The sequence below is a fragment of the Fusarium fujikuroi genome, chromosome FFUJ_chr04 (assembly GCF_900079805.1).
Source record: "Fusarium fujikuroi IMI 58289 draft genome, chromosome FFUJ_chr04".
Taxonomy (NCBI): Eukaryota; Fungi; Ascomycota; class Sordariomycetes; order Hypocreales; family Nectriaceae; genus Fusarium; species Fusarium fujikuroi.
In genome coordinates this window covers 63,567-78,256 of record NC_036625.1, presented here as the reverse complement: position 1 = coordinate 78,256, position 14,690 = coordinate 63,567, and the positions used below count along the sequence as shown (strand labels likewise).

At 49.8% G+C, this 14,690-nt stretch overlaps 6 protein-coding genes; 2 read left to right on the top strand and 4 right to left on the bottom strand.

The window, feature by feature from the left end:
• Window positions 1-34: 34 nt before the first annotated feature.
• FFUJ_12981 (uncharacterized protein) lies at window positions 35-493 on the bottom strand (the record flags this gene model as incomplete). Its single annotated transcript, XM_023575612.1, has 1 exon — window positions 35-493. The coding sequence occupies one exon, from the start codon at window positions 491-493 to the stop codon at window positions 35-37; it is 459 nt and encodes a 152-aa protein (XP_023428896.1).
• Window positions 494-1,044: 551 nt separating this feature from the next.
• On the bottom strand, window positions 1,045-1,572 carry FFUJ_12980 (uncharacterized protein; the record flags this gene model as incomplete). Its single annotated transcript, XM_023575611.1, has 1 exon — window positions 1,045-1,572. One exon carries the CDS (start codon window positions 1,570-1,572, stop codon window positions 1,045-1,047), a length of 528 nt encoding a protein of 175 aa, XP_023428895.1.
• Window positions 1,573-1,937: 365 nt separating this feature from the next.
• Window positions 1,938-3,983, bottom strand: FFUJ_12979 (related to peptidase yuxL; the record flags this gene model as incomplete). The annotated part of the gene is made up of 1 exon (XM_023575610.1): window positions 1,938-3,983. The coding sequence occupies one exon, from the start codon at window positions 3,981-3,983 to the stop codon at window positions 1,938-1,940; it is 2,046 nt and encodes a 681-aa protein (XP_023428894.1).
• An 825-nt stretch (window positions 3,984-4,808) lies between these two features.
• Window positions 4,809-5,722, top strand: FFUJ_12978 (uncharacterized protein; the record flags this gene model as incomplete). XM_023575609.1 has 2 exons in its annotated part: window positions 4,809-5,356; window positions 5,416-5,722. The coding sequence occupies 2 exons, from the start codon at window positions 4,809-4,811 to the stop codon at window positions 5,720-5,722; spliced, it is 855 nt and encodes a 284-aa protein (XP_023428893.1).
• Window positions 5,723-5,770: 48 nt separating this feature from the next.
• On the bottom strand, window positions 5,771-8,553 carry FFUJ_12977 (uncharacterized protein; the record flags this gene model as incomplete). XM_023575608.1 has 10 exons in its annotated part: window positions 5,771-6,036; window positions 6,085-6,424; window positions 6,475-6,787; window positions 6,833-7,010; window positions 7,067-7,351; window positions 7,411-7,557; window positions 7,618-7,850; window positions 7,906-8,014; window positions 8,064-8,192; window positions 8,247-8,553. 10 exons carry the CDS (start codon window positions 8,551-8,553, stop codon window positions 5,771-5,773), a joined length of 2,307 nt encoding a protein of 768 aa, XP_023428892.1.
• A 942-nt stretch (window positions 8,554-9,495) lies between these two features.
• Window positions 9,496-14,472, top strand: FFUJ_12976 (related to Vault poly; the record flags this gene model as incomplete). The annotated part of the gene is made up of 1 exon (XM_023575607.1): window positions 9,496-14,472. One exon carries the CDS (start codon window positions 9,496-9,498, stop codon window positions 14,470-14,472), a length of 4,977 nt encoding a protein of 1,658 aa, XP_023428891.1.
• Between the last annotated feature and the right edge of the window lie 218 nt (window positions 14,473-14,690).

Sequence of the window (14,690 nt, the reverse complement as noted above, 5' to 3'; positions counted from 1 at the left end):
ATCAATCGACTTGCATACCTGAACTCACTCTTATTCAAAATCCCTCAACCCCCCGACAATTACTTCCACTATAAACCGGCCAACAATCGGAGCACCCAGGATCTGGTTCATCATTCCCCTTGTGGGCCTTACAATCCGGCACCGTAGCTCTCACAAACTCATGAAGATGATGATCCGGGCCTTCTTCCCTCCCAACTTCACAATCGCACAAGACACTATCGTCTTCTCCAGCGTCTTCTACATAATTGGCCATTGCCTGCTCATCGTTGACGTAGGCGAAAGCAAAGATGAGTTTTAAGGAGTCGGGATCGTAGTCTTTGTGGAGAATCGCGTTGTCGTAGAGTTTGTTTATGACACACAATGTGTCGCCGTGTTCGTGGAGATAGTCTAGTTCTGCCTTTGCTGCGGTGCCGGTGCGGACTTGAGGATGTCGTTGGAGAAATTCCTCGATGTTTTTTGATGGGGCCTTTGACGCGTTCTCTAGGGAAGCCATGATTCAAAGATGCATTCAATATGGATTAAGGTAGCAAAATATTGGTAATTCACTTTTCGGACAATCATGAAAGTCAGCTTACCTTGGACGATAGGTTATTTAAATAGTTCTTCAGTCGCTGGCTCACGAGCCAATTATACGCGTCGTCGAATCGCAGGCCACGAATCTGGCGCTAATAACCCGGAATCTAGGTATGGCCTGAGGCTTAGCAAGGGCGCTAGAAGCAGAGCCGCCCGCACGCTCTTTTAGTAAGGTAGTATGACGAGCTGTGCACATCTTCACGACATGAAGAAATACCACGATTTAGAGGGACATGAACAAAACGCCAACTTTCATGTCTCACTTTCAGGGAAGAAGATAAGTGCTAAACAGGATAATAACATTTAGAAAACTCTACGGATGCCAGCTATCGTCACATTGATGTTATTCCTACCAAAACCAATCCTCACAGTAGGACCACCAAATTGATCTGTCCAGCATCCTCACAAAGACTCCAATCACCTTCAACAATACAAACAAGTAATTCATAGCCCCCACGTCAACCTACGCACTCAAATACGCTCAAACCAAGCCTGAATCATTCCCGACACGCCCGGAAGTCCATACCCATCCGTATCCATAAACACCTTATCCCCACTCCCAAAAACCCTCCACGCCAGAACCTCAAGCCCCTGGTCCTTCAAAACCTCGAAGCCAGGAACCGTGTATCCAAAGACCGGAAACTCAGCGAGACTCGGACCGGTGCGGGTCGTGGTTTCCTTTGTGATCTTGCCTCCAAACCGATCAGGCATCTTGGCCATTTCCTCGGCGGTGATGACGATGACTTCGATATCGCCGGGCTTTCTGAGGCGCGACTGCGCCATGGGGATGAGGGTGTAGGTGTTGAGGACGGGATCGTGCTTCATGACGCGTATGGCGATGGATTCGTTGGTTGATGTTGCGGCGGCGCCGATGGCGTAGCGGAGAAACGAGCGGAGATAGATTGGGTTGGGCTTGGGGGAGGTGGAGGTAGAGGTTGAGGTGTTGGAAGGCTTAGGGGCGGTGCGATCAGCCTCGGTCTGAAGAAGGGGGTGAGGCATGATGGTGATGTGGATTATCAACAACTATTATGATGAAGGGTGATGACTTTGTTGTGATGGTGGATGTTGAGTTGTTTCTGAGATGGAGACGTTGGAGGTTGATGAAAGGTTTGAGTTGACGCTGGGTTCTAGGAATGAGCTTGGTTTCTTAGGAAGGGAATTGCTAGAGCGAGTCGTGAAGTCAGAGTGTTCACTGTTCTGGTGTTAGGACACTGCGAGAAGAGGTTTCTGCCACTGTCATTGTGTTCGCGTCTGACCGCTATGAACATGTATATCAAACGGGAATGTCCTCACTACCACTGGGAAGAACAGGCGAGCCTTGACAACAACTGAATCGTTACCAGCTACATACTAACACTGACTCCTCATCTCATCGCCAGCTTCACCTGCCCATCCCCAATATACGTATCACACCACCTCCCAATCCTCTCAAACATATCAAACCAATACCTCTGCTGTTCAATCCCATGCCCCTCCCCGGGAAACTTGACAAACTCGTACTTCAACCCCCAATGCCTCAAGGCCCTCCTGAACCCCTCCGCCTGTGAAAAGGGACATCGCTCATCCTTGTCACCGTGAAGAATCAGCATGGGCGGGATGACCATCTCCCCTGTTTCTTGCGTATGCTTCACTGCACCGGAAATTTCCCAGAGCGCACTGCCTTGTCGATTTCGTGTATCGTCGCGGTTGAGAGTCCAAATGGTATCACCGCCCGCGAGTTCGATCTCATACGTTGAGCCGAGATCAGCTGTAAGCGCAAGACTTTCGATATCGCAGACACCCGCTCCGGCGATAGCTGCGTTGAAGCGCCATCCCAGGCCATGGAGACCATTGCGTACGCTGCACAGATACGTCAAAAGACCACCTTGACTCCAACCCCCAACAATAAGCTTCTTTGGATCTGCAAAGCCCTTCTTGATAGCGTTATCAGTGATAGCCACCACATCAGCGTAGTCATACTTCCCCTGTCCTCCCATACTGTATGAAGCAAACTTTTCTCCGCGACCGCTTGAGCCGCGATACTGAGGGAGGAGAATGCCGTAGCCTTTTGACAGGATATATGGAGCCCAGTTGAAACATGTTGTATCGAAGGTATCGGTGTCGCGAGATGTTGGGCCCCCGTGGATGAGGACGAATGTTGGGAGGGGCTCAGCTGGGGTCTTGTTGGAGTTTGCTTTGGAAGTTGGGGTGAGGTAGAGACCGTCGAGTTCGACTTCATCGTCGGTGGAACGACAGGTGAGAACTGTGCATGAACCGAGGGATCTGTCTGCAAGTGGCTTTCCGTGGTTGGAAATCTTGATCTTCTCTTTGCCCTTCTCGATAACGAAGATGTCGTAAGGGGTTCCAACATCTGACAAGCTTGCTGCAAGAGTCGAAGTCCCAGTCTCTGGGTCGATGAAAATATCATATACCCAGAACTCCTTTTCCTCATCGAACAGATCGTCGCCTCCTAGTTCACTGATCACATCAACGAGCCTAACCTGACGGTTCACAAGAACTTTGTCACCAACGACATGAAGACCTCCGGCATCATCATCAACACCACATGCAACCTTTGCGAAGTCCCCAGTGTCAGCCTTGGGATCAGTTTTGTAGACAGCTCTTCCTCCAGAATCTTTATCAGCAGGCACACCTGTGATGAAATACACCTGTCCATCTGGCGCCCAGGTAAGATCATACGGTTCGTTCATGATCTTACAGAGCTCTGTGACCTCGCCAGTCTCGACATCAACTGTTGAGATAGTCGTGCCCGTCAACATCGCCTCTTCGATATGAGGGTTCTCTGTGCTCATAAAAGCAATATTCTTCCCATCGGGACTCCAACAAAATTCGCCAATGTAAGTCTCTCCGCCAAAGAGAACCTTTGTCTCGTGAGATTCCACATCGACGAGTCTCAATCTAGCATACTCCCATTTCTCGCCCCAGAGTTCAGGATCAGGCTCATCCTTCTCACTCTTCTCCTTCTCCTCCTCCGATTTCTCATCTGGTGAAACATACGCAATAGTCTTGCCATCAGGCGAAAACAGAAAGCTCTCAATATCCTCCTCATTCTCAACATCGGTTATAGGAATCGCATCACCACCGTCCATTCTGAGCATGTAAATCGCCGAAGATTCACCCACTTTCGCACGGTCCGACAGAAAAGCGATTCTATTTCTGTCAGGATGCCATTTTGGAGATGTGTCGTTGAAGAGACCGGACGTTAGTTGGCGAGATGAGTTTGGTTCGGTGGATGATGCAATCCAGAGCGTTGACAGAGCGTTTTTGCCTTTACGATGGCCACCGATGAGACTGGTGGAGTACAAGATTTGTCGGCCGTTGGGAGAGAATTTAATGAATTTGGGGACTTGGAGATCACAGAGGGTTTGGGCGTAGGCTTTGTCAAAACCTGGAGTCGTGGATTGGGCCATGATTGTGGGGGAGAGTGAATTGTGTGCTGAGAGCACAGTGAGGGGTTGTTTTGGGGGACTCAAGCTTGGAGACGCTGTGTTCTGAGGCGAGAACTATTGGAAGGCCACGAGATTATGATCTTAAATAGGAAGTGTTCGGTGTGAGATTCGATGTTCGATTGAATGAATCGATTCTCATTACATCATGAACTCGGCTTCATTGGCTTTCTGATGTGTAGTGAGAAATAACGTTGACTCACTGATCGACTCACTGGAGTAAGCGCAGGTCAATTATCCGATTGGTTAGCGCGTACAATGGCGGGATAATCCACAGCGGCTCACTGACTGAACCACTAAAACCATCGCGATGGAGAGATCAGATGTAGTTGAAGGACTTCGCTGCATCAGCCCTACAGACACGGTATGTGACTCATTATGCTAACCTATTCCGACTACATGCACCATCGCAATGCCTACTCCATTGGGTTGGACTGAGTCATGATGCAGCTTACCTGCAGTAAGATGAATCTCAAGGGTCGGATCATGTTGAAATGTTGTACTAGGGCAATCACCAATCCTCTCGATCTGTAGCCGAAAACAACTAACTTGAGGTTTGGTCTTACGCGAAAAGAGTTGGAAGTTTGAGAGGCAATAAAGGTAGTGCTATAGTAGATAACACAGGATCGACGCAGAGTCGACGCAAAGGCGATGGCAAATTGGCTATGCAGGTGGCACAGCACAGCCTTGTTGTCCCCAAGAGGCCTCACAATTGCATTTCATTCAGCTCCATAACCAGGCTGTCCATGAGATCCATCATCCCGCCTCTTACATCTTGGCAACGAAAAAATGGAAAAAGTCTGGTTCAAGCTCCGTCAAACCGATTATCCCCCTTGCCCCGAGGACGCCATCCTCCATGGCGACGGCGATGATTCCACTGCCCCTCTCTGTCTAGGCCACTTCATCTCCAACCTCAAAACCCTCGACTTCCCTCTCAACCATGGTTCAATCCTCCCCTTTCCACCACTCATGCGCCCTTTTTGCAGTAGTATCCTAAACTTCACATGGGACGATACAAGATTAAAGTCTCCGGGGACTAACCTCGCTGCGGGCGCGCCGATACTTGCAGCTGCAGGCGTCACAGCCAAAGCGAGTCTGCAGTTTGCGTTTATGAAGACTGTAGAGAGCCATGAGGAGTATGATCGATTGGACACGTATATAGTGCAGCCTACGAAGGGGTATATCAAGGATTGCCTGGAGCAAGACGAGCTGAAAGCCCATATTAAGGGAAAGATCTCGTGGTCGGCGTTTATGATCACAGGCATCAAAGTCGCACGTGCGGGGAAGCGGGAAGCTCAAGAAGAGACCAACGTGGCTGCAGACATCGGCCCAGAACTGTAAGTCCTCCATGAAGAACTCATAAAGGGAAGCTCTGATTCAGGCTGACGATATTCAGGGACCTTCCGCTGGTTGCGACAATGAGAGCTACAGCCACCAACAAACGCATCGCCTCCCAGAGAGTCTCTGGAGAGCACCCTGGAGATTTCATCTGGGCTATCCGCCTGGCCAAGATCCACAAGGGCTTACTAGCAAAGGACTGGTCTGTCGATCCGTACACTAAGAGAGCTACCTTTGCAGCTGGGGATGAGAGTGAGCTAAATGTTGCGAGTGTGTTGCACGGCGAAGGCTTGGAGGGCTTCACAGTCGTGGAGGATGATAAGCTTGATGAGGTTCTTGTTCTAGGTGAAAATGCGGGTAACTAGGCTTATTCTCGATGTAAGTTTCTACTGTTATATAATTCGAACGCTTCTCTAGTTTGCCCTCTCCATAGCTTGTGATATAACTTCTCTCACACGATGTCTATCTGCTTCCCGACTGACGCCATGCCTCAAAGGCAACAACTCAAGTGGTGATGTGTATCTCAGACTGCCTGCTGGCTTCGACATGGCGCTGAAGATCGCAAGCATGCCAGGCAGTTTGCCGACATCTTGTGCTCTAAAGATGGACTCTTTGTTATCCTTCTGTCGTGAAAAGTCCACTATCCTCGCAGCAAGCCCTGCAGCTACAGCCGTAGCCACTGTTCCCAATTAGTACATAGACTTTCTCGAGGACACCGTGTTCTTACTTGACGTCCCGCTCATGCGCTCATTCCTCCTCTGATCCGGATGCTGAAAACCCTCGCCCAGGATCGCAAAGTTCTGTGTATCAGCACGGGGTTCCGGATTAAAGCTTGAGCTTTGGTTGCCAGTATTGGTAGAGTAAATGCACATGGTGCTGAGATTATGTCGAGCTGGGAAAGCGACTGTGTTTGTGTTTTGCCAGTTTGATGCTGCAGCTATCACCAGAACACCAGCAGCTTTGGCTCTCGTCACGGCGTCGTCGAGTTCCTTGGAGTAGTTACGGAAACCAGCTGAGATACTGATGATGTCAACTGAGTGTGGTGGCTCGATAGCCCAGTGAATAGCCTTAGAGATGTCAGCGTAAGCAGCTAGATTGAGTGTAGTAGTAAACGAACTCTCGCCATTCGAAGGGGCCCTTCAATCTCATCAGCATGATCCCTTTCAAAGACCCTTGCGATGTACAGCCTAGCCTCCTCATACATTCCCTGAATAATCCCGGCACAGCAAGTACCGTGCCACGAGTCATTTGTAGGAACGCCAGTAAAGTCTTTATACTCAGCTCGGTAACGACTCCTTTCCCTGTCATGGAGGCCAGAGTCAATGATGGCGATCTTTACTCGCTCATAGCGGTCATTTCTGTCACCTCGCATAGCTCTGATCAGGTCGTCTACTTCGTCGAGCCAATCGCCCGCCGTACGTTCGTTTTCGCTTTCAACGTAAGTTGTCTGTCGAAAACTTCTGTGGGATACTTACCTCTTGATGAATGTTGCTCTTAAGTTTCGGGACTTGATCCCTCGTCGAGTGAGTTCCTCCCAGCTCATCTGGGAGACGATGGACTTGCCGCTCTCGTCATAATCGCTTATCCATATGCCAAGATCCTGAAGAGACTTCAGTAGGCCTCTTTGAGATATCTGTTGCACTCTGTTCCTGACTGTCACTCTGTCAGCTTTGAGGTGCATAGATTGAATGTGGTAGGGAAGTACATACAGTTGATACAAACACCATCAGCGTATCCCTCTCGCGACACAATTGCCCTGTATCTCTGCTCTCCATCTTCCTTTGATGCTACCAAGGTACATCTAATCTTTGCTCGTGCGTCATCCTCGGCAGGAATCGGAGGCTCTCTCCAACTTTCAGCCTGGGTACTTTGACTGTAATCAAGATGAAGCAGCCGGGAATCCACGATTTGTTCGTTTTCCAAAGGTCCATGAATGAACAGCTCTCGCATTCTGTCTTGAGCAACTTTCAGGTACGCGGCGAACAAATCTGCCTCTATCATCGGTAAAACAGTCAGTTCTCCGAGACAGCGTGGCATTGTTAGAGTGACTGACCTTCACGTAGATCGAAGTAAAAGTCAACATTGTCCTCAGTTCCCTGCTTCCCTGGGGCAATAGCTTGAGGCAATGCTATATTCTTCAGAGTAATAACAAGCCTACCGAGAGGGTTGGTTACGTGACATATTCGCGTATCTAAGTGAACTATAGCGTGCTTGTTAGTAGCAGCACCAACACCAATCCGCCTATAGCAGTGAGACTAACCTCGCACTTCCCAGGCGTCCTCGCCCGAGGGAGACCCTTTCGAAACAATACAGAAGTAGGACTGAGGCATTAAACTTGTCAAAACATCTTTACCTGCGTCCTCCCCGCTGTAGGGAGATTGTAATACGCCAAAGTGTTTTAGCCCGACACGTGAGGGCCTTGGAAGTAAGGTTGTGGTATTGGACGAGTGAAGAGTTACTTTCACTATTTTGGCAGAAGGAAATCCCCAGCCACTTATACAAGTCAGCTTCCAAGAGAAGTTAAAGGTATCTTACGGTATCAACTTACTTCCGTATCATCTCCACCGTTCCGGACCCGACTGTCAAGCCAAGAACACGCTTCGTAGATAATCCCCGAGAACGAATGTTCTCTGATACGGTTTCAATCTCTCTGTAATCTATGAGAACTTAGCCCAACAGCTAACAGGCTCGAGGGATCGGCGTTACATATGGGTGATACTTCCGACAATCTCACAATGACCAGCGTTTGTGGTTCCGGCTTCACTGCCAGAATAAACCATTTGCGCAGCCCATTAAGATGTAGCTCCTCTGTGAGAAGGCTCTTCCCTATGATGACTTGTTGTAAAATCAGCTCCTATCCTCAGAAAGTTTTATGCTTGGGTCACTCACGCTTGTAGGTCAAGTGGTCGGAATGCGGTTCGCCTACACAGCAGCACCGATACTTGAGGACTTTTGGTTTCTCTATCGTAATATCTTGGAAGTAAGCCTTAGGGCAGATAACTACTTCGCCGGGAAACGAATCGGACCCAGGATTTCTCATTACAGTCATCTCGCTGAGTGTGAAAGTTGCCTGGCCATCGATAGGCGACGCAGGTAGGCAAATCCGGTCCGAGACATTGAGAATTTCCTCTGTCAGTTCATCAAAGACCTTCTTCGCATCTCCATGCTCTGATTCGATTGGATGTAGGGCGTTCATGATTGGACGTTCTGGGATGTCAGAGGTTTCCCAAGAGGCATGCTACATGATCACAATAAAAGATCATCAGGCTGACACGAGGGAAACGGGCTCGTTAGTGGCAGTGCTTATGCGGCTGAGTCTGGCGGTCACGTTAGGCAGCGACACAGCCCATGTTTCAGACCATCCTCGGGTTGCTCACCCGAGCCTTATTCTAGTACTGAAGCGCGTATGGTATTGGCTCTTTTGGCGGAATAGTATTGAACCTGGCTTTCTCTTCCTTTCCACTCGCCCTGAACAAAATAATACTCCCTGATAGTGCATAACAATGCTGGGAATAGCCTAGAATGAGACCTGGTTCTGGGTGGTCAAAATGCATGGCCCCTCGTCACTGAACAGCAAGATCCCGGCCTACAAAGTCTGTGATTACCTGCATATCCTTACATATGATGATTGGCAGCAGCCCCGCTGGTCAGACCACCTACCCCCTCATTATGCATGCAATATGCACGCTCATCACACAATCGTGAGCCCCTCCACCTTGCACCCCATTTATCCAGATCGATAGACCAAGCTCAAATTGAGATGGATATAAGCTTTAAAGATGGAAATGATGCTTTCGAGTTCAATAGGGGATTTGCCAGTGATATGCCAAGTATATCTCGAGGGAATCAAATGATTACGCTCTCGTGGCCCATCCTCATGCATTCTTGAGCGATTACCTGCATACCACTCACCCTGTGTTGCACTCGTCTTACTCTGGCAAGCACTGCGACTGCGACATGGGGGTTGAAACTCCTTAGTCACACGCTTAACATGGTGATTTGCGTACAGAGTAAGCAGCGCCGTTCTAATGATAAGAATGGCAGACCAGTAACTCTTCATCCTCCTTGTGCAGCCTAACAACGCCAGTCGAGAATCCGATATCATACTATCGATTCTGAATCAGTGAATCAACGGAAAATGGCGAGCCGTCACGTCTTCACCCAACGACTCAAGCCCGGGGTCATATTCTCGGCCCCCGGCAACTTGTTGTCTATGCCCGAGGGAGGCTGGGGTGACGATACACCAATAAAACGACGGAAAAAACCCCAGAGAAAATCCAAAAACCTTGGCCTCGATCACTTTTCTCACTGGGTAGCGAAAGTGACGCCTTATGATGAACCGTACGATAATGTCGACAACTTCATGCTGGGTAAAGATATCCGAGGCATTGGAAATGATTACAGGCCCTACTCAATATCACCATACCCCGAACCTGAAGTAGGAACTGCGTCGGCGACAACGTCTGAGGTGACACTATGTCTACCGATGCTCAGCGTTTCATTGACGGCGACTGTGGATGGTACAGTTGCTCATACAGAGCTGGTACAGAAGTTTCACAATCCTTCTGACATTATCATCGAATCTGCGAAGCACGTGTTTCCTCTGTACGATGGAGCTGCCATCACATCCTTCGAATGCACCATTGGCGACGAACGCCGTGTCAGGGGTGTCGTCAAGCCCAAGGTGCAAGCACGAAAGGAATTTGAAGAAGCAGTCCGCGATAAAGTGGCAGCTCCCGCTCTGCTGGAAGAGCATACACCTGAGATCTTTGAGACATCTCTGGGGAACATTCCCGCAGATACAACTGTGGAGATCAAGATCACGTACGTTCAAGAGCTCAAGGTCGTCATGATGGAGTCAGAAGCGACAGAAGGTATAGCTCTTACGATTCCGATGTCTATCGCTCCACGCTATAGTAAAACGCCAATTGAGTGGGAACCTGCATCGAAGGTACCAGAGGAGAAGCTTGATATATGGATCAAGGTCGCGGATAATGGAAAGGTCAACCATGAAGGTTGTGATGAGGAGTCAGGTCACCTCCTTCAATTCGAGGGTTCTAAACCTGTCGAGTACTCCAGCTTTCTGGAAAAGGATGCATCATCTAAGACCTACTATGTTTGGCGTCATGTATCTGAGCCAGCCATTCTCAGAAAGGACTTTGTGTTTGTCATTCAAATGAAAGAAGGCCACCATATCAAGTCCAGAGCCATCGCCCGTCATGCTGACGACAATGGTTTCGCCGCCGTGACGGTAAACATCCGGCCCAACGATCTCTTCCGGAACGCCATCATTCCACAATCATTCACTGGAGAGCTTTTGTTTCTTCTTGATCAGTCTGAATCTATGGAATGGTCAAACGGTTCACCAGACTATGGCAGACGTCACACCGGATCACGCAAGATTGATGTGATGCGGGAGGCAATGCTGCTAGCTCTTTCAGGCATACCGTCAACATGTGTCTTCAATATTATTTCCTGGGGCTCGGCAACAATGGGTCTTTGGGAGACCTCGCGGCCTCACACACAGGAAAACATTAGAGAAGCCAAGGGTTACGTGTCTCAGGTAGAGGCTGACATGGGCGGGACGGATCTCCTTCGGGCGTTGGAATCCGTGGTGAAGCGACGAGTGCAGGACAGAGGATCAACGCAAATCATCATTCTCACAGATGGCGAACTGGAGCCGGAAGAGTCTATAGAGTTCATCTGGAAGAAACGTCAGCTGTTTGGAGATAGCATTCGGTTCTTTGCCCTAGGCATTGGAGACGAAGTATCTCATCGTCTCGTTGAGAGTATCGCGGAGTGTGGTGGTGGCTACAGTGATGTAGTCCATACTACGCAGACACCGAGATGGCATGATCGATTGAATCGGTTGCTGAAGTCAGCGCTGGAGCCAAACAGCTGGAGCTGTGATATTGATCTCGGCAGTCAGTTCGAGCGGAAGGACCTTACCGATTTCAAGCTCAGAGATGAAAAAGCTTTGGAGAGTGGAAAGACACCTTACATCCAAGCCCCCTTTCCAATCTCGTCTCTGCATCCATTCAGCTTTGCCTCCATCTCTTTCTTGATCGATCTTCGTCACGGTGGGGAGCCCCCCAAGACTGTGACTATAAGCACAACAACAGCTGGTGCAAAGAAGAAGACTTACGAGCTACCCATCGAGACTTCATCAGGCAGCGATGGCACAATCCACCAATTAGTGGCCAAATCGGTTCTTCTGGATCTTCAGGATCAGATCAAACGCGGGACAGCTGAGACGAAGATTGCTCAAGAAAATGGAGAGAATATTGGCACCATGTACTCCATCACCAGCAAGTGGACAAGCTTCGTGGCTATCTCGGAAAACCAGCCTACCCAGACTGTTGAAGAGCAAAAGATGAATCACTACAAGGCGCTTTTTGATGAGATAGACATTGACGAGCTTCTCAACAACTTCAGTGAAGACGAGTATTCATCTTCGGGCTCTTCCAGTATCATTAGCTATGATGCCCGTCAAAGCGCCCGAAGGAATAGTATGGGGTTACCATCAACATACAGCTACCCTGCTATTCCAGGAGAGGCTTTCCGAGTCCTCGAGCCCGCGAGTGGGATGCCAATACTAGCTCCTACGGCAGCGCAGAGTATACCACCACCACTACCACTCGGAGCGAGGCTACAACCGAATTTCTCAGGCAACAGTGCTCATGGGTATCGTAGAATGCCGAGTTGGCCCAATTGTTCTCCTCCTTGTGGTTATGCAATGCAACGCATGAGCCACCCTCAGCCCGCTCCCGATCCGAAGGCAGAACTTTCTAGTGATCCCGCCCCCCTTATCTCCGGGCAAAGCCTCGCCTACCCTCAGAGTCCTAGCAATGAAGCCACGGAGGCAAATGACCAGCCAGAGAAGGATCTGCAAGCCTCTGAGGAATCTGATTGGTCTTATTTGACGAGTGATAGGAAAGTTTCCGGGGGCAGTAGGTATGGCAGACCACCCCCAATACCAGCTCCCGTGTCTAGGGCTGCACCAGCACGGCCACCGGCTGGGATGAGTTTATCACCTGGATTCATGGACGGTGGCCAAGGTGCACGTCCTGCGCTTAGAGAGTGCTCTTTGGATGAGAAAAATGATGAGCCCAAAGCCCCACATCCAGTGGGAGCCCCTATCTCCCAGCACGTGAGCAATCCAGTACAGATAGAGCCGCAAGGATCTGAGGATATAATTGCAGCTGGGAGTCTAAGAGTACGCTCGAAGGAGGTGCCTAGGCCGAGACCTTGGGAAGACCAGGACTCTAGTGAGTCCCGAGCCAGGGAAGACAGTGTTAGCGACGATATTCGCCTCGCTACAAGAGAGCGCGTTCAAGACGACAGTTCCCCGGCATTTAGTGGCGCGGACTTCCCTCTTTATCCTAGTAACTCCCATTGGCGAGAAGCAGAAAGATCGGAGCGTACGCGAGCGGATACTGAATACGACGGTCTGTCAAACTCACCATCACACTTGGAAGGATACGCTCGAAAAGATTATGTTTTCCCTAGCGCCCGGCGATTTGACGACTTTGCTTCCGAGGACGCTTCAGATGACGGTGAGACTTTTGCTTTTCGGCTACCGAATGCCATTGAAAACACTTCACCTTGTCGATCCCCCAGCGCGGATGAAAACGGCCACGTCGTTGAGCCTTCCAACTCGAGGCCATCCTCTCCGTCGCAGGCAACACCAATGCTCATCGGACACATTCCACCTAGCAAGCCTGTCGCTACTGGTGAGAGACTCTGTGAAAAGGTCCATCAATTCAAGGAATCTGCCCAAGCAGGGGTTGCTCATGAGCCCATGGTCACACCTAACGCCAATCGTGGAATCGCCATACCGGCAGCTGTTATAAAGCCGGAAGAACCACAAGTATCTGATGACAGTTTCAAGTCAAGACTGCGAGGTCGTTTTGATAGGTCATCGAGCACCCGGTCTAGTGATCCTCTGGAATTCGTTTTTGGAAAGACATCGAAAAAGTCAACAATTAAGGAGCGCACGTCAGTGCCAGCGGGTACGTCAGACAGCATCGTGCAGCATACTGTGTCAGACCCACCATCATCTACGCCACAAGACTCTGCAATTCCCGAGCTTTCGGATCCTGCACCACCTGGGACACACAGCGATATGTGTTCTGGCACATTGTCTGAGGTGTCTGAGGTTGAGGAGTACTCATCGGCTGGTTGGGCCTCACGGGCAGAGCGAGAGGTTATACCTGGTGGTCCTAAATACCCTACCTACAGAGCCCTTCCCATTCCCAGGCCTGTGAATTATCAACATCCTGGCTCGAGAGCTCCAGGCAGCGACGGGAAGGATAATGGGGCAATGAGCGCCACGTACATTCCGGCGGGCAGTGTGAATGGTCTTGAGCCTCCTCAGATGAATGTTTACTCAGGGCCACCTCTTTTGGAAAGATATCAAGGCAACCCTTTATATTCTTTCGACTGGGATGATGGTGCAGAACACAATTCGATTAGTCGGGACAGTTCAGAGTCGCTCTCATCTCAATCAAACGGCTATGGCCCACTGGACTGGCAGTTCGCGATGGAGTGTCAAGATGGTCAGGGTCTCTTCGATCTTGGTGAGAAAGGGCCATCTCTATACCTGCATTTTTGTTCGGAAACCGCCGTGAAGATCGGTCCCAAGATTTCCGCGCTTCTGCATAACTCCACGACCCCAGAACAAGAGGGGGATGCTGTATCTGCCCGACTTCTTGATACGTTGATGATGATCGAGTGTTACAAGACGCACCGGGCGCAGGAGGAGGATACCTGGGATCTGATGATGGAGCGGGCGTGGGACGCGGTGATATCGGTTCTTGGACTCTCAGATGAGGAAGAAACACTGGAGGAACTGGCGGGTCGATTGAGGGGAGCTATGATGCATGCGCATTATGTTGCAGCAACGGGAGTCAAGGACTCGGAGAAGGATGAGGATACAACGGGCACTACGAGATGTCCAGCCTGTGATGCGATTTGGCGAACAACAAGACAATTCTTTTGTCCGTTTGATCACGAATCTGACGGCGTTGATGAGTTTTCGAGATGGGATGATTTTTGGAGACATCAGGTGGACGAGGGACATGTCGTTTGTGCTCAGGAGGTCATTTACGAGTAAAAAGAAAGGGACATAGGGGCGATATGTCATCCAGATCCAACTTATTATATTACGTCACACCTTGTTCATTTTTATGCTGCGTCACTGAGGCTTGCTTCTAGCGCGGCTACATGGATATCCAGACCAGTGGTTATGGTGGAGAGCTGCGTACCCTAAAGCTGTGCCGTTGGATACAAGAGCCAAGGGGTTCATGCTAATAACTGTGAAGATTACATTAA